The 22,594-nt window shown below is 41.6% G+C and overlaps 1 protein-coding gene across 2 annotated transcripts; it reads right to left on the bottom strand.

The window, feature by feature from the left end:
- Positions 1-5,608: 5,608 nt before the first annotated feature.
- Positions 5,609-20,760, bottom strand: naa30.S (N(alpha)-acetyltransferase 30, NatC catalytic subunit S homeolog). Of its 2 annotated transcripts, XM_018232158.2 has the most exons (5): positions 19,917-20,760; positions 17,115-17,235; positions 10,473-10,596; positions 9,530-9,585; positions 6,151-6,285 (listed from the first exon to the last, which is right to left on the bottom strand). In XM_018232158.2, the coding sequence occupies exons 1-4, from the start codon at positions 20,418-20,420 to the stop codon at positions 9,570-9,572; spliced, it is 765 nt and encodes a 254-aa protein (XP_018087647.1). In that variant the 5' UTR covers positions 20,421-20,760; the 3' UTR covers positions 6,151-6,285; positions 9,530-9,569.
- Positions 20,761-22,594: the final 1,834 nt, after the last annotated feature.

Here is a 22,594-nt window from a genome sequence, read left to right as displayed (position 1 = left end):
TACTATTGAGTGTTATCTGGTTACCTTCCCATTGTTATGTTGTTGCTGCTGGGGGGAAGGGGGTGATATCACTCCAACTTGCAGTACAGCAGTAAAGAGTGATTGAAGTTTATCAGAGCACAAGGCACGTGACTGGGGGCAGCTGGGAAACGGACAATACGTCTAGACCCATGTCAGATTTTAAAATTGAATATAAAAAAAAAATCTGTTTGAAAAATGGATTTCAGTGCAAAATTATGCTGGAGCAGCACTATTACCTGAGGCATTTTGAAAAAAACATGTTTTCTCATGACAGTATCCCTTTAATGATCTAATGGATCCACTTAATAAGACCTTAATGAATTTGAGCGTGTCTCTGCCCTTAGACAGTAATAGGCTATTTTTGAAGCCTGAACTAAAATCTATCTCCCAAGAAACAAAGATACTAATTACTTTGAAAATGGCCTTTTCGAAGAAAGCATTGTTTAGTTATTGGCTAAAAAAAGAATCTCCCTCAGTAAAAGACATCACTTCATACCTCAAGAAGCTCTGAAAGTTAAATCTAAAGAAAACAGGTTCAGAGAGTCATTCAAGCTTACAGGGTCTCTTTATTTTTAGGTTTGCGATTCCAGAAACAGGGATCAAATACTTATGTACTGTAGGTTTCTACTAGGGATGCACTGAATCCAGTATTTGGTTCGGGATTCGGGCTTTTTCAGCAGGATTCGGATTCAACCGAATCTTTAGGGGCGGGGAGGGAAATCTCATGACTTTTTGTCACAAAACAAGGAAATAAACAATGTTTTCCCCTTCCCAGCCCCAATTTGCATAAGCAAATTAGGATTCAGATTCAGTTCGGCCAAATCTTTCACAAAGGATTCGGGGGTACGGCCAAATCCAAAATAGTGGATTCGGTGCATCCCTCATTTCTACGCATGTAGAACATTTGCCAGTCGGGATCTCTGTTTTGTCTTCTCTTTCTTTGTCATCCACTTATTAATAAATTTTATTATTTGTTTATATATTTACTTTATTACATTCCTGTTTGCTAAATGACTGAAATTGTACACAGTAACATACGTAGTAGTATAGTTAAAATTGTACCTAAACCCAACAAGGTTAACCTTTTGCTCCCACTAATCCATTGTCTTTTATTTCAAAGCCAATGTCTTCGTTTGGAAGAGCGAGTGCCATAATAAATGGATGTCTCACGTATATTCTTTCAAGTTTGCTCCTTTCTGATTTCTCCAACGCAGCTAAATGTAAAATGTAACTTATTGAAGTAAAGACAACGGACGTATAGACTTACCCAAATGTGTTGAATATCAGCAGACGGCAGGTACTACTGTAGACTGATCACGCAGATTCAGAACTAGACAGTTGAAGCTTTTTCACGCACCCTGGGTGAATTGTAATTGTGAGAAGTTTGTGATAAGCCATCCCAATATGCCCTCACAAGACATCCCTAGCCAATCACTTATAATTAGTAACAGGGTAAGCAGCACCTCAGTCTCTCCAGATTAGTCAGTGGCATGCCCAAATGATGTCTGGCTGAATATTTGCTATTAATATTTGCATTGATGTGGTCTTCATCTGACATCTACTCCAGCCCAAAGTTTGATCCAGCTGGCCAAATCAGGCATAAATAATCTCAATTGTTTAACTTTTCAAATGCTGCCCACCCTGGAACCATGAAAGTGACAAGGTGGGTTCTTTAAATCTGTTCAGTACAAATCCTGCCTACATCTCCAGCTGTAAGACATGCTGCAGAGCTGATGCTTTATAACAGGGATCCCCAACCTTTAGAACCTGTGAGCAACATTCAGAAGTAAAAGGAGTTGGGGAGCAACACAAGCATGAAAAATGTTCCTGGGTGCCAAAATAAGTGCTGTGATTGGCCATTTAGTTGCCCCTATGTGGATTGTCAACCTACATTGAGGCTCTGTTTGGCAGTACACCTGGTTTTTATGCAACTAAAAATCACCTCCAAGCCTGGAATTGAAAAATTAGCACCTGTTTAAAGGGGAAGGAAACCAAGTCGGCGCAAACCCCCCACCCGTTTGTTGCCCACCCTCCCTCCTCCCCCCTGGCCTACACGTCCCGCTGGGCAAATGCCCCTAACTTGTTACTTACCCTTCTGCGCAGGTCCAGTCCAGGGAGTTCACCGACGACATCTTCTTCCACGCGATCTTCCTCCTGCTTTGACCTGCGTTTTGGCGCATGCGCAGTAGGATCAGTTCGCCGGTACGGATCTACTGCGCATGCGCCAAAAGTCACGCGCATGCGCAGTAGATCGTACCGGCGAAATGCTCCTACTGCGCATGTGCCGTTCAAAGCAGAAAGAAGATCGCGTGGAAGAAGATGTCGTCTGTGAACTCCCTGGACTGGACCTGCGCTGAAGGGTAAGTAACAAGTTAGGGGCATTTGCCCAGCGGGACGGGTAGGCCAGGGGGGAGGAGGGAGGGTGGGCAACAAACGGGTGGGGGATTTGCGCCGACTAGGTTTCCTTCCCCTTTAAGGCCACTGGGAGCAAAATAAAAGGGGTTGGAGAGCAACATGTTGCTCGCGAGCTACTGGTTGGGGATCACTGCTTTATAAGGTGTGAGTAAGTAACGGTGGAGAAAAAAAATAAATACATTATATTACCAATAAAACAAAGAACAGAACCAGTTTATTTTCACACATTTAACAACCCCACTTAAACCTCAATTTGCAGCTTTAAATTAGGGCATGCAAGGAGCTGTTAATGCAACGCTTTGCAGGCCTCCATAGCAAGAAAACGCTAACCAATTTGGTTCTTCAACAAAGCTGTGACACTGACAAAATCATGGTACGGAGGACTCCTTCAGCACGGAAAGGATTAAGGCAGATGAAGAGAACACATCAACATTTAATCGATTATCAGTCCAAAAAAAGATGCAATATACCAATGATAAACAAGGGAGCAATTTCATTTTGCATCTCCAGCACATTCCAAACGCAATTATTTTCCACAAGTCTTCAAAATTCCTTTAGGACACTGCATTATGCAAAATGTGCCCATAGTTCGGCTAAAACCTGAAGCGATTTTACTCTTTCAGATAGGTATGAAATTAATGTTCTCATGATTTATTTAGGACACTTACATACAGTACAAACTCAGTCGGAGACAGATCAACCAAGGCCTGACACACAACAAGCAGAAAACAAAAGTTAACCCTGAAAAGAAAAAAGAAGGTAATACCCTGGAGGTCTCGCTTTAAAAAATTGAATACGAAGCATTGTAGCAAAACTGTGAAGCGCTGAACAGGTGAAGCCAAGTTAGCAAGTGTGCTTTATATTTGTCTGGATAATCATTGTGGAGTTTTCTTTTTAAACAAATAAACCCCATTGATACACATCTACCGTTAGGGTAAGGTCACAATGGGAGATTCGTGGAGACTTAGTCGCCCGACGACTAATCGCCTCTTCTTTGGGGCGACTAAACTCCCCGAACTGCTTCCGCCTGCAGGCGATTTTTCATTCTAGCAGGCGGAAGCAGTTCGGGGAGATTAGTCGCCCCAAAGAAGAGGCGATTAATCGGGCGACTAAATCTCCCCTAATCGCCCAGTGTGACCTCACCGTTAGAAGGAGAGCAACTTTACACAGTTTTGATAAGTGGACTTGAATCACATTAAGGGCTCTTACACACGGGCGGTTTTTCCTGCGCTCCCCTGCATTGCGCTTTCTTCAGCCACAGAGGAGTGCAGACGCATGTAAGAGCCAAACGCAGGGGGGTGCAGTATGTTGCATTTCACCTGCGTTCAGCCCCTTCACAATAATTGAGTGTGTCTACTCCTGCGCTCCCCTGCGGCTGAACAGAATAAAGCGCAACGCAGGGGAGTACAGGAAAAACCGCCTGTGTGTAAGAGCCCTATAAAGAAAATCCCCGAATGAAAACAAAAAGAATCCCAGACACACCCTTTCACAAAGTCAATATTGGGAACACATGATAATTCACATTTAAAAAAATGTATTTAACAAAACACCCAATCTTACAACACAGCAGTAAGGCAATATAAATTCTGAAGTACTAGAAACTGCTTATAGAATGAGATTTAACATATGTTGTCACAAAAATGATGGGAGTGGGTGGGACAAAAAATTACAAAACTTTTGGGCAAAAACATGGCTAATCTGAGACAAAAAGAGAGAATTCTAGGGGCACTAAAGATTTTGAGGCTAGTTCCAAAACATACTACTCTGAAACCCTGTACGGAGGCCCTAAATCGCAGAACATTTTAGCCACAGCAAGACAGTGGAACAAAAATGTAGCTGCAGTATGCAAAGGACAACCTGCTCCCCAGAAAATGCTGCTGAACTAGAAAACCCCACTGGGAGCTGCAGACCAACACCATCCCGGGGATTTCACTTTACTCATCAGTGCATTATACTTTAAAGGAGAATTCACTCGTTAACCAAAAAAACCCTACCCTACGTAGACCCCCCCCTCCCTCCCCCCCCGGGGAAATGCCCCTTTTTACTTACCCCTCGGTGCAGATTCAGGGATCGCTGTTCATTGCAGCCATCTTCCCGGTTTTCTTGTCTTCTGTACAGGGATGCATGAATCCACTTTTTTTGATTTGCCCGAACCCCCGAATCCTTTGCGAAAGATTCAGATGAATACCGAACCAAATCCTAATTTGCATATGCAAATTAGGGGTGGGAAGGGGAAAACATTTTTTACTTCCTTGTTTTGTGAGAAAGAGTCAGGCCATTTTCCTCCTCGCCCCTAATTTGCATATGCGAATTAGGATTTGGATCAGCCTGGCAGAAGGGTTCGGCCAAATCTGAATTCTGCTGAAAAAGGCCACATCATGGCCAAACCCCGAACCGAATCCTGGATTTGGTGCATCCCTACTGTGACGGAGACCGGAGAAGCAGCGCATGCGCAGTTGGAGCAATTTCCCGGTTTGCAACAACTGTGCATGTGCTGAAATGGACGGAAATTGCCGATTCAACGGAAAAAGGCACGAAGAACCGGAAGATGGCTGCCGTGAACTGCGATCACTGAATCTGCACCGAGGGGTAAGTAAAAAGTTAGGGGCATTTCCCTGGGGTAACAGTTAGGCTGGGGGGGAAGAGGGGTCTACGTAGGGTAGGGGGGTAGGTTTTTTTTTTAGTTAAGGGTTGAATTCTCCTTTAAAGATCGGCTCCATGACCATTAACTGTGGAACAGTTCTTTAAATTTCTATCTTTATCTATTTAAAATAAAAAACAGGGTGGTAGTTTTTAGAGCCTTCTAGCATTTTCTCTCTTAAATAAAAACATACCAATTTAAATAATTTTTTTTTTCTTTAAAATCCCTAGCTCCTAAAGAAAAGTGCATCCGAAACCAGCATAGATTTAAGTTATAGTATTGTTTCTCTTATAGCAGCTAGATCGTTCATTTTATTCTCTAAATAGCTTACAATTCTCAAGAAATAAAGTGAGGGCTGCCATCGATCACCACCCACCCTATCCAAAAAACAGGTGTTCAAATGATAAAAACAAAAAAATCAGAAATAATTTACCGTCAGAATTTAAATAAAAACCAAAATGGATTTTTCCTTTGCAAAGACAACAGAAAAAAAAAAAAAAAAAGAGGAGGGGAAAGGAAAGCATGCGTGTATATAGTGGGGGAAGACAAATATATTTATACAAGCATCGGCAGACGCAATTGAATTACTTTTTGTAATGCACACCCCGCCCCACAATACATTGGATTTTATTGTCATTCACTATTTACGGAGGTAACAATATTAAAGAATGGAAAATTCAATAGTGAAAAATAAAAGCTAAAATCAAAAGCTTTATTTTTGTCTTCCTCAGAAAACTATGGCGAGTTCTGTATGAAATGTTAGTAATGTATCCCCCCCCCACCCGGGAACCGGAGATTGCAGTTCTCATATAGGTTCAATGATAATTCTTCAACACAGTCAGTAGATTTGCAAATTTATGAATCTGTCTTGGCTAGCGACTGGCGCATCCTGCTCGTACCCAAAAGGTCTTCGTGATGTTAGAAATAATCTGAGCTCAGGACACGTGCGCCATGCCTTAGTGCAACATTTATGTGCGACACTCAACGGGATACTGACAAAAGAGCTGCATGGATGTGATGTCCGGACAAGCATCGATCGGGGATTACTTCCTCGACGTGACGTTCCTTCCTTAACGCAGCCATAGTTTAAGACGCAGTGCATCTACTCCATTTAAATAGTATCTGAACAGGCGCTTATCTCGCACAAAGCCAAGGTTTTCATACAGTTTCAAGGCCGACTTGTTTGTAATCTCTGTTTCCAATACAACCTGGCCAAAAACAAACATTAATTAGCAAATGTGTATATTCGTAATTCTGCAAGGCGGCAATGTAAAGATTATATCCTTACAAAACGGTTCTTCGTGTTGTCATCAGTTATAAACAGAGCTTAAAGGGCACCTATCACACCCAAAATCAAACACATATTAACTGACCAGTACAACATAAACACATTTAATCAAACTACATACCGTATATACTCGAGTATAAGCCGAGTTTTTCAGCCCCCAAAATATGCTGGAAAACTCTACCTCGGCTTATACTTGGGTCAAGCGAAAAAACGGTCGCCGGCGTCTAAGAATAGTCGCCGGCATCCAAGAATAGTCTCCAAGAATATTCGCCGGCGTCCAAGAATGGTCGCCGGCATCCAAAAACGAGACGCCGGCACCTCCAATGGGAGCAGAAACCCTCAATTGTTTGATTGAAACTTACCAGAAGCAGCTGCATTTCTCACCCTCGGCTTATACTCAAGTCAATAAGCTTTCCCAGTTTTTGGAGAATTAGGTACCTCGGCTTATACTCGGGACGGCTTATACTCGAGTATATACGGTATAACATCATCTCATCTTGTGTCTAGGACAGTTACATTTAGTAACTGACATTTTTTTTTTAAAAAACTGCAGGTTTTAAAAAATCCCTTACTTTGTCAAATGGGTTCTATCACTGAGACTATAACAGAGACTATAATATGCAAATTTCAGGAGCATGCTCAGATTGTAACACTGCTTTGAGTTATCAGGAGATTTCCCTATCTTGTTCCCTGCTGGTGATGTTATTATACAAATGAAGGACACACACTAACTTCCAGCAGGTGGCAGCACTACTGAACAGCAGCTAACACACAGGTTTGGCTGATTTGAAAATAGCTTAGAAGGGTTGATAAGCAACAAGGAATTTCAACTGAGCATGTGCGAGATTTCAGAGCACCAGTTGGCTGGGAAGATATAGGTAGGAGGAGCCAGTGAAATCCAAGATGGCTGCCTCAGCTAGAACTGCAGGGGAGATAGGGGAGATCTTGCAGAAGGAATAGTGAGCTGATCATTTACATTATACAAACAATTCTAACTGTTTTAAAAATCGAATTTCTTGAACTTTCACATAGTTTTTTTACTTAGGGAATGATTTTAGTTATGATTGGTGCCCTTTAAGGAGAACGAAAGCTTACCCGACATAGTTTGCTGGAATGTAAGACCTCCTGATAGTGTCCTGAATCGCTAGGTTTTTATTGCTGTAAAGTCATTCAGCTACCCATAAATCATGACTCTAGCGGTCCAAACTGCAGACCCTTTTGCGCATGCGCTAAAGCCCCTTCTACAGAAGGAGCATGAAGGATCAAAAGGAGCATGCGCCATAATGAGAGACAACGGAGATACTGCCCGTGGCAGTGGGGGTGTGGAACGCTAGCAATGCAGTGACGTCACTGTACTTCTACGGAGAGCTTTGGAAGACTGGAGCGTGCAGAGAGAAAGGAAGCAAAGTAAGGGGAAACAGTGAGTGCTTAGAACACCGTTTGAAAATCATGTTAAAATAAAACAGACTTAATTTTAACCTTTCCTTGTCCTTTAGTGATGTCATTTTTGTCACATGACTTGCTAAGGACAAAGATACACGTGGAGATTCACCAAGCGACAAATTTACTCTTCTTCGGCGACTAATCTCCCCAAACTGCCTTTCCGCCAGCTAGAATCGAAATCACCAACGGGATGGCACTCGGATCGATTCGTTTTACGAAGTTGCCTCACGAGGAAGTGCTCCAAATGCGATTTAGATTCAAGCAGTTTGGGGAGATTAGTTGCCAAAGAAGAGTCGATTTGTCGATTGGCGACTAATGTCTCCGAATCTCCATGTGTGTCTCTGCCCTAAAACTTATGTACAATAATAAATAAAGTACCCCTTTTTGGAAAATGAGGATATTAGAAGTAATCTCAGAGTTCCATGACCTGTATATATATATATAGTCATGGAACTCCTCGGTAACTTATAATATACTTATATTTTACAATAAGAGGTACTTTATTCACTTTTATTCATTTTGTGTATTTTATAGTGAATAAAGTACCCCCTATTGTAAAATATAAGGATTTTATAAGTTACCGAAGAGTTTCATGACCATATAAAAGCACAAGGCCGAAGGCCATGGAACTCCGAATTGCTTTCTGAAGTTGCCTCAAGAAGAAACGTCAGCTACTTTGCAACACAAATGTAATCTAAATGGCTGGTGGGAAAGAGAACTAGGTAGCATGGGCGTCTAAAAATCCAGCGTGCCATTGCCCTTATAAGCATTGAATTTAGGATATGACAGTGTCCCAGTGAGAGGAGACAGTATGACAGTGTCCCAGTGAGCGGAGACATTGGGGCAAATTCACGAAAGCTTTAATTTTCGCCACCGCCCGCTTCTCCACGCCACTTCTCCAGGCACAAATTCGTTACCACTATGCTAATTAACCAACATGAGTAGTTGCATCTCAGAAGCCGAACAATGGCGAATTTTCACTAGCGTTACTTCGGCAGTGCGAGCATTTAATAGCAAATTTTCTCTATTGCTCATTTCTGCGTAGCAAAATTTTGCAATCACTCATGCTTAGGTTAATTTGAATAGATCGGGTACCTAAAAGTTGTATGGACGTCTTGATTAGTAATGTTGGTGCAAATGCTGGAAATGGCCACTTTTCAAACACGCCCAATGAGCCATAATAAAGACAAAAGAGATCCTCTAATGCCCTAGACATGAGCCCACCCTTAAACAAATATGGCATGCCCCTCAAATTAGATTAAAGATTTATTTGTGAACGATTTTTTTAATCGTTTGGACTTTTGAAAGCAATCCCTCTTTAAAAAAAGAAAAGTAATTTCCGGCATACAGGATGAATGAGGATGTAGCTTCGTTTTATCAGTTCGCCTGGTCTGAGGTGGCGAAGTCAACTCTGGCGAAAGAGGGAACGCTCAGTAAAATTCGCATCTTAGTGAATTTGTGGAGTACCGACCAGAGTGAAAAGTCAACTGGCGATAGAGTGCAAACGAATGCTAGCGACAGCCTCGTTTGCTAGCAAATTGTCCTCTACGCCTGTTAGTAAATTGGCGATGTCCCTGCGGATGGCGAATTGACACTAGAGTTGGCCACTTCGCCCTTTCGTGAATCTGCCCCAATGTGTGAAAGGACTGAAAAGCAATGTGGATGAATCAAATATATAACGGTGAAAATCAGAGCAAAACAAGTTGCGATTGTTGTCTTACCTCATCACAATCCCCTTCAACCATGGCATAAATAGCTTTCTTAACCAAATGTGTACCTAAAATGGAAATCGGAAATGTGCGTATAACTTTGAATAGGCAAATTCTGGAACGGATATAGAAGAAAGGTATGTAATAAAACTGCATAACTGATTGAGCAAAAGTAATATGGAGATTCAAAGTTAGAGAGATTAAAGGAGAAGGAAAGCTACGGAGGCAGTTTATTGCCAATAGATTAGTTGCAATAGTACAAGCTAGAATGCTATATTTATTCTGTAGAATGTTTTACCATACCTGAGTAAAAAACTCTAGAAACTCTCTGTTTGGTTAGGATATGAGCTGCAGTATTAACATGGTGTGACATCACTTCCTGCCTGAGTCTCTCCCTGCTCTGGGCTCAGATTACAGCAGAGAAGGGAGGGGGCGGGGGAAGAGGAGCAAACTGAGCATGCTCTTGCCCAGGGCAATGAGGTTTAAGCTGAAGGCAGGAAGTCTGATACAGAAGCCCATGAGTACACAATAGAAGGAAAGCAAATGCTGTGTTTCTTTTAACAGGGGACTCAGAGCAGCACTACTTTTGGGGTTTACTGGTATATTTAGACGGATCATTCTGGCTTACTTAGTTTTAACCTTTCCTTCTCCTTTAAACACAATTTTGGGTTAGTATTAGGGTTGAGGGGGTAAAGCAAAAAAACAAACCAAAAAAAATATACCAAATAAACTCTCCAAAATGGAGAAGAGATACAACTATTCATCTCTACTCCATATTTAAAGTCAAACAAAGCACTAGTAAAATAGACATTTCCAACTACTTTGGAGGTACACTTGTAAATATGGATACAAAATGTTCAACCGAAAATTTGACCAAACTACTGAATTTGACCAAATTGCCGTGTTCGCTTACTCGTCAGCAGAGAATAATATATATTAGAAACAATGTACGTACCAATGCCCTTTCTTCTGTATTTGGAATCCACAGCTAACATGGCTATATAACCTCGTCGGAACATCTTTTTGTGCATATCCAACTTGCAAACGATGGCACCTACGCACTCTTCGCCTACCATGGCCTGAAAAATAAAAACATTGCAAGGACTTCATTGACATTTCACAGGGAACTGAATAAATACAGTGTTCCGAGAGTAGGGAGTAGAACAAAATTTGAATCATTAAGTTAAAACTTTATATCCACGATATCTAACTGAAAGTGGCATTTTAAAAAGCAAAATATATTTACATGGCTTAGATTTAAACTGTGGCAACATAGTGAGAAATGTTTAAATATATGTAACAATGTATCGAAGTGATTGGAACTTGTTTGCAGACTTTGAAATGTTAGATTAATTATTTTAGGAATTTTCTTTTTCACTTTATTTTGATTACTTGTATGTGGTGCCAATTAGTGCATTATTTTAATTAGTTCACCTTTTTGTAAGGGGAAGGGGAGGTCCCCATGTGGGTATAAGAAGTGGTATGGAACTGAGCATGCCCAGGTCTCTGATGAAGTACATAGTTACAAAACGCGTCAGACCATGAGCTAGCATTTCTATTTTAACCTGATGTAAATCAATAAAGGATGATCTTTTAACTGATAATCTACCTGAGCGATTTTTTGACTTTGGAGTGCAACGACTTGGATGTGTATTCTGAGAGTAGGGATGCACCGAAACCAGGATTTGTTTCGGAATTCGGCCTTTTCAGCAGGATTCAGCCGAATCCTTCTGCCAGGCCAAACCGAACCCTAATTTGCATATGTATATGCAAATTAGGGGCGGGAAGGGAAATCGCATGACTTTTTGACACAAAACAAGGTCTAAAAAAATGTTTTCCCATCCCTAATTTGCATATGCAAATTAGGATTTGGTATTTGACTGAATCTTTCACAAAGTATTCGGGGGTTCGGCTGAATCCGAAATAGTGGATTCGGTGCATCCCTATCTGAGAGTAAACACTGCAATGCACAAAAACGGAATGCAATAAAAGGAAAGTGAATTACAATGGTAAAATCAATTTACTGAAATTTTAAAGGGGACGTTTCCCTGAACTTATTTTTAAATACAAAAAACTAACTTTACAATAGTTTTATTTTTTTTCTTTCATTCACATTTCCATTTCGCCTCTATCCAACCCCAAATTTAAACCGATTGCTAATGTAGCTGTTGTTGTGAACAGAAAGCAAATTTACTGCGAGACTATTATACCTTATTACTTATGGTACATATCATCTCTGGCCTTCAACTCAGCTCTCAATCTGTCATTCCAACCACTGCCTGGTTGCCAGGGTCATTTACTTGGCGACCAATCTCTTCTTCTTCGGGGCGACTAATCTCCCCGAACTGCCTCCCCTGCCGGCTAAAATGAAAATTGCGGGCGTGATGGCACTCGGAGCGATGTTTTCTGAAATTGAAACTTTGGGTGATTTCGGAATATTAATCGCTCCAATCCCGCGGCCAATTTTAATTTTAGTTGGCAGTTCAGGGAGATTAGCCGGCCCGAAGAAGAGGATATTTGTCACCGGGCTACTAATCTCCCCGAATTTGCTATGTGCCCTGACCCTTAGAATGATCTAGTAGTCTATTAATCTTTTATGCATTAGGACAGGTATGGGATCTATTATCCAGAGAGCGCTGTAATACTTGAATACCATGTTCAATTATTGTTGATGGCAAAATAAAACTTTGAGTAAATGGCTATTAGCCTTAAGGTGGCCATAGACGAAAAGATCAGCTCGTTTGGGACATCACCAAATGAGCCGATCTTTCCCCAATATCCCACTAACGGGCATGGCTATATAGGGGGTAATCTGAACGTTCGGCCCTATGGCCGAACGATCGGATTATGATGAGAGCGCAATGGGCTCCAGCGGGATCGGTCGGGAAAAAATCAAACCTGTCTGAATGACCAAACGACTGATCTCCGCCGGACGAAAAATGTCAGGACTCTCCACACACGGTCCGAAAATCGTACGAATCCTCGATTCGTACGATAGGATCTTTGCGTCTATGGCCACCTTTACGGAATGCTGTTCCAAACAAAAGACCCATTGTATGGAAAACCCAAGAATTCCAAATAATTCATCCTATATCTGTACTAGTTACTTACTGCACATAACAAGCACAAGGGAAGGGGTTTATACCAACATATTGAACTAATCCTGAGCATTTCAGCATTTTTTAAAGCCATGGGTCTGTGACAACAGGTATTTCCTTGACTATATCTGTAGCAGTGGCCCAAGGGTTAAAACGAAAATGCAGAAAGTCTCTCCAACAGAAGCAGCTCAGTGATTTTATACAAAGTGGGTGACCATTTCTAAACTTCATAAAAGAGAGAATGGGTCGGTATAAAAATACTGAATATGGTAATTTTATGAAGTTTAGAAATGGTCACCCAGTCATACTGGAGAATGGCCCACTGGGTGGTGGGATAAGAACGAGTGTTATACATATTCTTACAGGATACTTGAGAAAGTTTTCCTTTCAATCTACTACTTTAAAGGACATTAATAGACACATAACATGGCGCCAAAAATGTCTGAGTGCTTTCTTAGTGGCTCTTAACTTGTCTAGACAGGTAATGCATGTTTAGTGAGAACTGCGAGTAAAGGCTAAGTGCTCCATTTGAAAATGTATTTTTATATTAAAATACCGTTTTTTCATTTTCCCACGCCCAGTTAACTCCTCTAATGCTCTATGATTCCAAGTGTCTCATTGAAGACCAAATTACCTAAAGGCAGTTGGAACATAATAATTATGGTAGGTCATTTTGGCAAGGAGGTAAATAAAGTGGGAAACAGGTAATGCTCTGCATCACAATCAGCTCCATTGCCGACTCCAAAAATAAAAAATAAATCTAGAAAAAAAGGAGTTACTTTATAATAAGTAGCAGCGATTAACTCTGAAGTTAGTGGGGGTGGGGCAAAGTATATACACAGGTATTGCAGGGAAGGATTCTATTTGCTTTATTCATCTAAACAGACAACAATGCCTATTTATGGCTGCTGCTCTGCTCATTACAATGGAGTACCCCTGACCCTGACCAGCAGAAGCTCGATTTTATTAAAATGGTATAGGAAAAAATAATAAATTTTGCAAAAGTTTTGCAAGATTAGCACTACTGATTTTTTTCAATCTGTAGGTCCTCTTTATTTAAAGGAACAGTTCAGTGTACAAAATAAAAACTGGGTAAATAGATAGGCTGTGCAAAATAAAAAAATGTTTCTAATATAGTTAGTCAAAAATGTAATGTATAAAGGCTGGAGTGACTGGATGTGTAACATAATAGCCAGAACACTACTTCCTGCTTTTCAGCTCTCTAACTCTGAGTTAGTCAGTGACTATAAGGGGGGCCACATGGGACATAACTGTTCAGCGAGTTTGCAATTGATCTTTAGCATTCAGCTCAAAAGCAACAGTTATGACCCATGTGCCCCCCTCAAGTCACTGATTGGTTACTGCCTGGTAACCAATCAGTGTAAACAAAGAGCTGAAAAGCAGGAAGTAGTGTTCTGTTATGTTAGACATCCAGTCACTCCAGCCTTTATACATTACATTTTTGGCTAACTAACTATATTAGAAATATTTTTTATTTTGCACAGCCTATTTATTTACCCAGTTTTTTATTTCTTACTGAACAATTCCTTTAAAGGAATTGTTCAGTGTAAAAATAAAAACTGTGTAAATAGATAGGCTGTGCAAAATAAAAAATGTTTCTAATATAGTTAGTTAGCCAAAAATGTAATATATAAAGGCTGGAGTGATTTGATGTATAACAAGTCAGTCAGATCACTACTTCCTGCTTTTCAGCTCTCTTGGTTTACATAGACTGGTTACCCTGGTTACCAGGCAGTAACCAATCAGAGACTTGAGGGGGGGCACATGGGTCATATCTGTTGCTTTTGAATCTGAGCTGAATGCTGAGGATCAATTACAAACTCACTGAACAGAAATGTACCATGTGGCCCCCCTTCAAGTCGCTGACTAACTCAGAGTTAGAGAGCTGAAAAGCAGGAAGTAGTGTTCTGGCTATTATGTTACACATCCAGTCACTCCAGCCTTTATACATTACATTTTTGGCTAACTAACTATATTAGAAACATTTTTTATTTTGCACAGACTATCCATTTACCCAGTTTTTATTTTCACACTGAACTATTCCTTTAAGAACCAGAAGTGTACTCCTTCTGAGGATACTGGTTTAAAGCTGGCCAAATATTAAAAGATCAGCTTGTTTGCAAAGCCAGCAGATCTTTCCCCAGTACACCCACCTAGATGTGGGACATATGAATTACGTAAAAAAACAAAAAGCAATACGAGGCGGTAAAGAGGACCCTGCCCAAAAGAGCTTACAATCTAAATGAAGGTATGTGTATACACCTATTCATTGTACAGAGCTTTGGAATATGTTGCGGCTTTATAAATTTGTGTTAATGCTAATTACTATAAAGTTTTATCTTCCCCTTTTTTGCATGCTGAAATGGAACTGACATAACAGATTGATCTGCTTTTACTAGGGATGCACCGAATCCAGGATTCGTTTCAGGATTCGGCCATTTTCAGCAGGATTTGGCCAAATCCTTGTGCCTGGCCGAACCGAATCCTTTAAATTATGTGATTTTCATCACAAAACAAGGCAGTAAAAAATGTTGTAGCCACACACGACTCTCCTTTCCCCTCCCCCTCACTGATTTGCATATGCAAATTAGGGTTTGGGTTCAGTTCGGTATTCGACTGAATCTCTCACAAAGGATTCGGGGGTTTGGCCGAATCCAAAATAGTGTATTTTGTGCATTTTTTTGACAATTACATTTTTCTTAAGTGAATAAAAATGCATATAACACAAACCCACTTATTTAAGAAAAGACTAGTTTGCCCAGAAGCCGTAACCCATGGCAACCAATAAGAGGTTCGCTTTTGAACAGATGATCAGTCAATGCTTTCTGTGGATCGGTTGCTATGGGTTACTGCTCGTAGGCAAACGTAGTGCCTTTCGTCACATAACCCCAAAATATTTGAGGACACTTGTAGCTGTGCTTAGAATTTCTGTGCTGTAATTTAATGTGGGTTCAACCAGGGCTGTAACTATGATAATATCACAAGATTATCAGTTTGTGAGGCCTTGCTTAAAAAAAAAAATGCTTCCATTAGATTTATTTGGATAAAATGGAGTGTATGGGAGACGGCCATTCCGTAATTCGGAGCTTTCTAGGCAACAGGTTTTTGGATAATGGATCCCATACCTGTGTCACACTGATGACTTGCCAAAAGCAATTAAATGTCAAGGAACATCAAGTATGATTCAAAGTAAAGCACTTGCTAGCCTTTGTAATGAACAGAGTACTGTGGATCTAAAATGCAACTAGCCAACATACAAAGGTATCCTTTTTGTATATAATCTAGATTCTGTTTACAGGTAAAATATTGCCGTTAATTTAAAGGAGCCTAAAATTAGCCAAGAGGCACTTAAACAGTAGCCCAAAATAGCACATGTGCAGTGAAAAAAAAAGTCTAAAAAATAAATGAATATATGTGAAAATACCGCCTTTTCCGATTTTCACATTTTTCGGTAAATCAAAATGGGAAAGATTCGCCCCCTTTGCCAGGGGGGTAACTACAGAGGGGGGCTCAAGAGGTATAGGGGCCCCATGAGGCCAGAATACATATACAGTTTCAATAAATATTGGTAAAACTATTCAAACCCTAGACATTTTGGTGGCCAGCAGGTTGTCTGCAATTGAGGAAAGTCACCGGAAAACACGAGAATGCTTAAGAGTGACGGGAGACTGGGCCCAAAATCTGGTAACGCTCGACTTCTACACAAGTCAGATCCCATTGCATGCTGGGTATTGTAGTCTTAAATTAAACTTGACAGTCGGCAAATTGTTAAAAACTATATTATACAACATGTCCAAAGTTTTTTATAGTCCCAAGATCCAATTGTGTTCACAATCCTCATCTGGCTTGCACTTGTATCCCTTCAAACCCGAATCACAGTATCTGGAAAAAGAGCCAGCACCACAGGCACAGGACCAACAAACAAAATATAGGGTCATATTGTTTTAAACAGCACCTTAGTGCTCAAAGGTAGGATTTAAAAATTTCACCGCTGTGTGATAGACCCTTGTAGTTCTCACCACCACCTTAATTATTCTAGAGAAAGGGGTTTTTCAACTTTCCTTAAGGATTTTTAGGTGGGTTCTCACAAACACAACTTTTCAACGTGCATGTAAAAACTCCTGTCTTATTTCAGCCCAGTGTCGGACCAGAACCCTTCTCTAGATATTTCGGATCGCGGAAAAAATGTTTTTTTCCGGCGATGCGCAGCGCCGCCAGCGCATGCACGCCGACGCTGTTGCGCATGCGCGCCGAACGCCGGCGCTGTTGCGCATGCGTGCCAATCGCCGGTGTTGCTGGGCCGACATATTTTAGTAGGGGTGCAGGGGGCCGGAGGGGGGCCCCTGGACAGCAGTCCCGGTGGGCCCCGGGCCCCCCAGTCCGACCCTGTTTCAGCCCTCCTTCTGGACTCCAAATGTTGAATATGTGGCAGCAATAGTGTTTTTTGTTTATAAAAACAAGTATTAAAATACACTCACATGGCATCTCATGTAAAAACGCATGTCTATTGCAGACGAAACGCGTAAGGCTGGTGACGTCACTGGAGAGCGCCCGATCTTTGAGCATGAGGAAGAAAAGCTGCAGGCTGGTTTCCACAACCTACAGACAAAAAAAGACTGTGCCGTATTCCACAGGGGACTGCCGGAGCATAGATATGCTTTTATACATGAGATGCCATGTGAGTGCATTTTAATACTTAAAATAGGTTTTATACTATTGCTGCTACTTATCATTCAACAGTTATACCAGAAGGAGGGCTGAAATAAGCCAGGAGTTTTTATATGCAAGTTGAAAAGTTGTGTAACCACTTAAAAATCCTTAAGGAAATTGAAGAACCCCTATTAAGGTGGTGGTGAGAACTACAAGGGTCTATCACACAGCGGTTGAATATTTAAATCCTACCTTTGAACACTAAACTGCTGCTGTTTAAAACAATGTGACCCTATATTTTGTTTGTTGGTCCTGTGCCTGTGCTGCTGGCTCTTTTTCTAGGTATTACCCAGCATGCATTGGGAGACACAGGCTTGGCACATTAGAGCAACAAACGGCTTTGGCTGGTTTCCAAAGTACAAACTATCCAAAAAAAAAGTAGCCCTAATCTGTACCTTGGCTAGTTTGTACCCATAGCACATGTGCAGTGAAAAGAAAGTCTTAAAAATAAATGAATATATGTGGAAAATACGCCTTTTTCAATTTTCACTGATTTGCACATTTTTCTGTAAATCAAAATGGGAAAGATTCAACCCCCGTCACCAGGGAGTAACTACAGAGGAGGGCTCAGGAGGAATAGGGGCCCCATGAGGCCTGAATATATATACAATTTCATTAAATATTGGTAAAACAATTAAACATTTTGGTGGCCAGCAGATTTTTGCCCCAAAATTGTCTGCAATCGAGGAAAGTCACCGGAAAATGCGAGAATACAAAGCCTAAAATCTGGTAACCCCCGACTTCTACACAAGTCAGTCCCGTTGCATGCTGGGTATTGTAGTCTTACATTCAACTTGGCAGTCGGCAAATTGTTAATCAAAGACTACATTACCCAACATGCATCGGGAGACACAGACTTGGCACATCAGGGCAAGAAAAACTTTGGCTAGTTTCCAAAGTAAAATAGAGACAGGGAATGTATTATTATTATATTGTATCCTTGCCTGAACTGGTTAGCATTAGGGAGGGAGGTGGATGTGTCCATATACTAAGACACTTCTACATTCCATGTCTCTATTTTTCTTGGTTTGTGATATATATATCTAGATATATTTATATATATACAGTATATATAACCTGCAGGCTATGTATTACTAGCAGTATAACTGAATGAGGCTCTTATTTCATATTTCTAGTTTCCTAAGTAAAAACCAGCCAAAGGCCAATAAAGTAGCCCTTGTAATTAGGGGGGTGTGGCCACAGAAAGGGGTGTGGTCAAACAAATCGCTGTTCTACGTACGAAGAATTTTGTCCCTCATTTTCCTTCTAGCTAGCCAAGGTACGGATTTGGGCTACTTTTTTGGCCTTAGGCTGGTTTGTACTTTGGAAACCAACTAGGGTTGCCACCTTTTCAGGAAAAAAGACAGTCCCTCTTTTGACAGCTCAACCCGCAGTCCCTCATCTGTATTGGAAAGTCCCTATTTTCTCTGCACTGAACAGCCACAAAAAGAAACAAAGCTTCTAACTTAATTGGCTTTTGGCAGAGAGCTCAGAACAGCTAACAGGTGCAAATAAGATACTTTGTAACAATTTTGAGACACAAAAAAAGTCTAGATAAGGAGAAATATTTTCAAACTTTCATAACCTGCCAAATTATCTAAAATGAGCGTGGTAGTTAGGGGGTGTGGCCACAGAAAGGGCGTGGTCAGACAAAATCGCTGTTCTACGTGCGAAAAAAATTTGTCCCTCATTTTCCTTCCAAAATGTTGGCAGGTATGATTTATCTTTTTTCCTCATTAATAATATTGGGCTCAACCATCATTTTTACAGGCCAGTAAAATACCGGCCAGGTGGCAACCCTAAAACCAGCCAAAGTTTTTTTTGTTGCCCTAATTAGCCCAGCCCGTGTCTCCTAATGCATGTTGGGTAATGTAGTTTTTGTTTAACAATTTGCCGACTGCCAAGTTGAATGTATGACTACAATACCCAGCATGCAACGGGACGGACTTGTGTAGAAGTTGCTCTGTCCCATTTTGTTCATGGAAACATTTGCAAAAGAGTGACAATTTTAAAAAGGCGTATGTTTTCACATATATTTATTTTAAAAACTTTTTTTTCACTACACGTATTGTGCTATTTCTGGGCTACTTTTCAAGTGTCTCTTCGCAAGATTTGGGCTGGTTTTGTATCTGATTTTAACTGGTTTTGAAAATTAGACCTGGCAACGCTGGTTAAAGGAAAACTATACCCCCAAAATGAATACTTAAGCAACAGTTCAACTTGGCAGTCGGCAAATTGTTAATCAAAGACTACATTACCCAGCATGCATTGGGAGGCACAGGCTTGGCACATCAGGGCAAGAAAAACTTTGGCTAATTTCCAAAGTACAAACCAACCAAAGGCCAATAAAGTAGCCCAAATCCGTACCTTGGCTAGTTTGTACTTTCAGACCCCGCCTGGGCTTTAAATGAGTATCTGGAAAGCCGCCAAACCCGTGGCCAGTGCAGATGTAGGACTCACAGAGCACAGGGGTTGCCTGAAGGAAAAGCCCCAGACTGGACGCGCACCCACGTGACCCTGTACGTGCGGCTTTACGCCGGTTGCTACGGAGACCAGCCCCTCCCACTTACCAAAAAGCAAAGCTGCGGCCAGTTGTGAATAAAATATCTATAGGTATAAATGGAGTAAGGTTCGGACAGATCCCTGGTGATGAGTCTCATGATGTCTGCCATTTGTAACTCGGACTCGTATCGCACATATCGTATCGTGTCGTCGTTCTCCCCCTGACTGACGTGATTGCCGAGCGCTTCCCCATCTCCCCGGAGGCTGCAGGAGGCCAGACACGCGCTCAGCTTCTCCTCCTCCCCCTGGAGCCGCTCCAGTCCGTTGGGAGCCCGTGTATCAGTCCGTCCCTGGGGCTGGACAAGGCCGGAGTCCTTCCTGGTCTTCTGCTCGAGCAGCTTGTTCTTCAGGGAGGACACGGCCTTCAGGTGCCGCAGGTCGGGGCTGATGAGCCCGTTGAGCTGGTGGTGATGGCGGCCCTTGTGTCTCTCCTCCTCTCGCTGCTGTTCTCCAGCGAGTCCGGCCCCGGCGTAGTGAGAGAGAACGCTCGGGCCTGACGGTGCATCCGCCATTCTCCTGCTGATGAGGGAGAGACAAACCGAAATAGCAGCGACTCACACAGCCCGGGACAGTCTCATCCCCTCCTTCTCAGCCGGGACCCTCACTCTCACTAACCCAGTCTGTCTTCCGCTCTCCGCTCACCCGCGGCCGTAAACGGAAGCCGCCGGCAAGCGACAGTCGACGCTTCCGGTTTGCTTTTACGACACTTCCGGCAGGGATGTTGCAAAGCCTTCACATTTAACGCAGCGATTTAGGGGGGGTGACGGTTTGACTAGAGCTGGAGGGTGGGGGGAAGACAGTTGTGAAATGCTGAGATTTTATTATTCGCCTGATTGTGATAAAGCGACAGACTTGGCTTAACGCCATGACACGTGCTTTAGTGTGAGACCAGGTGACACATGCGACGTTCCGCAGTTTTATAAGTCCCGGCGAGCTGCGCTTAATGTCTTGGAACTACAAGGCCCAGCATGCACCAGCGCTACGTCACCACACACACCACCTATCAGCGGCCTGGAAAGTCTCTGTTGCATTATGATATGCGATAGGTTAGTCCCATGTAGAAAGAGGGCAGGGTTGCCAGGTTGCGGAGTTTCCAGACAAATTGGGCTACAAATTTAAAGCCCAGACGGGTTTTGAAAGTACAAACTAGCCAAGGTACGGATTTGGGCTACTTTTTGGGCCTTAGGCTGGTTTGTACTTTGGAAACCAACTAGGGTTGCCACCTTTTCTTGAAAAAAGACAGTCCCTCTTTTGACAGCTCAACCTGCAGTCCCCCATCTGTATTGGAAAGTCCCTCTTTTCTCTGCACTGAACAGCCAGAAAAAGAAACAAAGTTTTTAACTTAATCGGCTTTTGGCAGAGAGCCCAGAACAGGTGCAAATAAGATACTTTATAACAACTTTATCAAATTATCTAACATGAACATGGTAATTAGGGGGTGTGGCCACAGAAAGGGCGTGGTCAAACAAAATCGCTGTTCTACGTGTGAAAAAAATTTGTCCCTCATTTTCCTTCCAAAATGTTGGGAGGTATGATTTATCTTTTTTCCTTATTAATAATATTGGGCTCAACCATCATTTTTACCGGCCAGCCCAGTAAAATACCGGCCAGGTGGCAACTCTAAAACCAGCCAAAGTTTTTTTTTTTGTTGGCCTAATTAGCCAAGCCTGTGTTAAAGGAACATATGAATAAGCCCGCAGGCAGATTAAAGGGCAAGGTAAACTGTTTTCACTAGGGAGTACCAATTTGTAACATGCCACTTAATACAATTGCTTACTTGTTATGCCAGAGTGCGGTTTATTTTCTTTAAAAAACAAACAAGCCCAGGGCACTTCTCCATTGTGTGCAATGGCACCAACTTCAATTACTTCCCAGAGATTCCTTGTGGCTTTCACAAACAATCCACATAACCAGTTTACTAACATTTCTGCAGCAGATTACAAAAAAACTGTTGTGTTTTATATTGTGATGATAGTATCTTGCCGGCAAGAGACAATATTACAGTATATCCCTATAATTGGAAAGTATCACCAAAACTTAAAATAGAAACCCAGGGATTCGAATCAGAGACTTCTGGCAACATGTGACCAACTGTGCCTACACTGCTGTTTTTCTACTTCTATTAGTTGGTGAAGAATAAAAGAGTAAGCGATACAAAATATGCCGCTCTCAGCTCATCGTTCGTCATTGGGAGGGCTGCAAAGTCTCCAATAGTTCTCCAAGACTTCCAATGTGTTTCTTATAATTATGAATAGCAGCCTGTACTCCAAAAATATTAAAATAGTAGTCTTTATTGGTTTTTATTAAAAGTAGGCAAACTGATCAAAAACCTAAACTGTTTTGGGCTCTTAAAGGGCATGTAAAGCCAAAAAAATAAAATCCCATTTTTACTTTCTTTAATGAAAAAGAAACCTATCTCCAATATACTTTAATTAAAAAATGTGTACTGTTTTTATAAGAAACGACTGTATGCAGTGAAATTCTCCCTTCACTTACTGCTGTGGATAGGAATTGTCAGACGGTCCCTAACTGCTCTGCAGGGAAACAATCATACTTATGAACAGCAAGGGGAGCCCCCACCTTACTTCCCAGCCATGCAAAACTCAAGCAGCTTTGATTATGACGATCCCTAAGCAGCCCAGACCACACTGAGCATGTGCACTTAGTCTTAGTCTTGCAAAGATGT

This window comes from Xenopus laevis, chromosome 8S (assembly GCF_017654675.1).
Source record: "Xenopus laevis strain J_2021 chromosome 8S, Xenopus_laevis_v10.1, whole genome shotgun sequence".
In the NCBI taxonomy this organism is placed as follows: domain Eukaryota; kingdom Metazoa; phylum Chordata; class Amphibia; order Anura; family Pipidae; genus Xenopus; species Xenopus laevis.
The sequence above is the reverse complement of the archived record's forward strand: the minus strand, read 5'-3'. Positions and strand labels throughout refer to the sequence as shown.

Excerpts from the sequence above, each read along its gene's own strand:
- naa30.S (XM_018232158.2), bottom strand. The coding sequence starts at position 20,420 with ATGGCGGATGCACCGTCAGGCCCGAGCGTTCTCTCTCACTACGCCGGG. Across the intron at positions 17,236-19,916 it reads GGCCGCAGCTTTGCTTTTTG|GTTGTGGAAACCAGCCTGCA; the intron begins GTAAGTGGGAGG and ends TTTTGTCTGTAG. Across the intron at positions 10,597-17,114 it reads GTTTTTACATGAGATGCCAT|GCCATGGTAGGCGAAGAGTG; the intron begins GTGAGTGTATTT and ends TTTATTTTTCAG.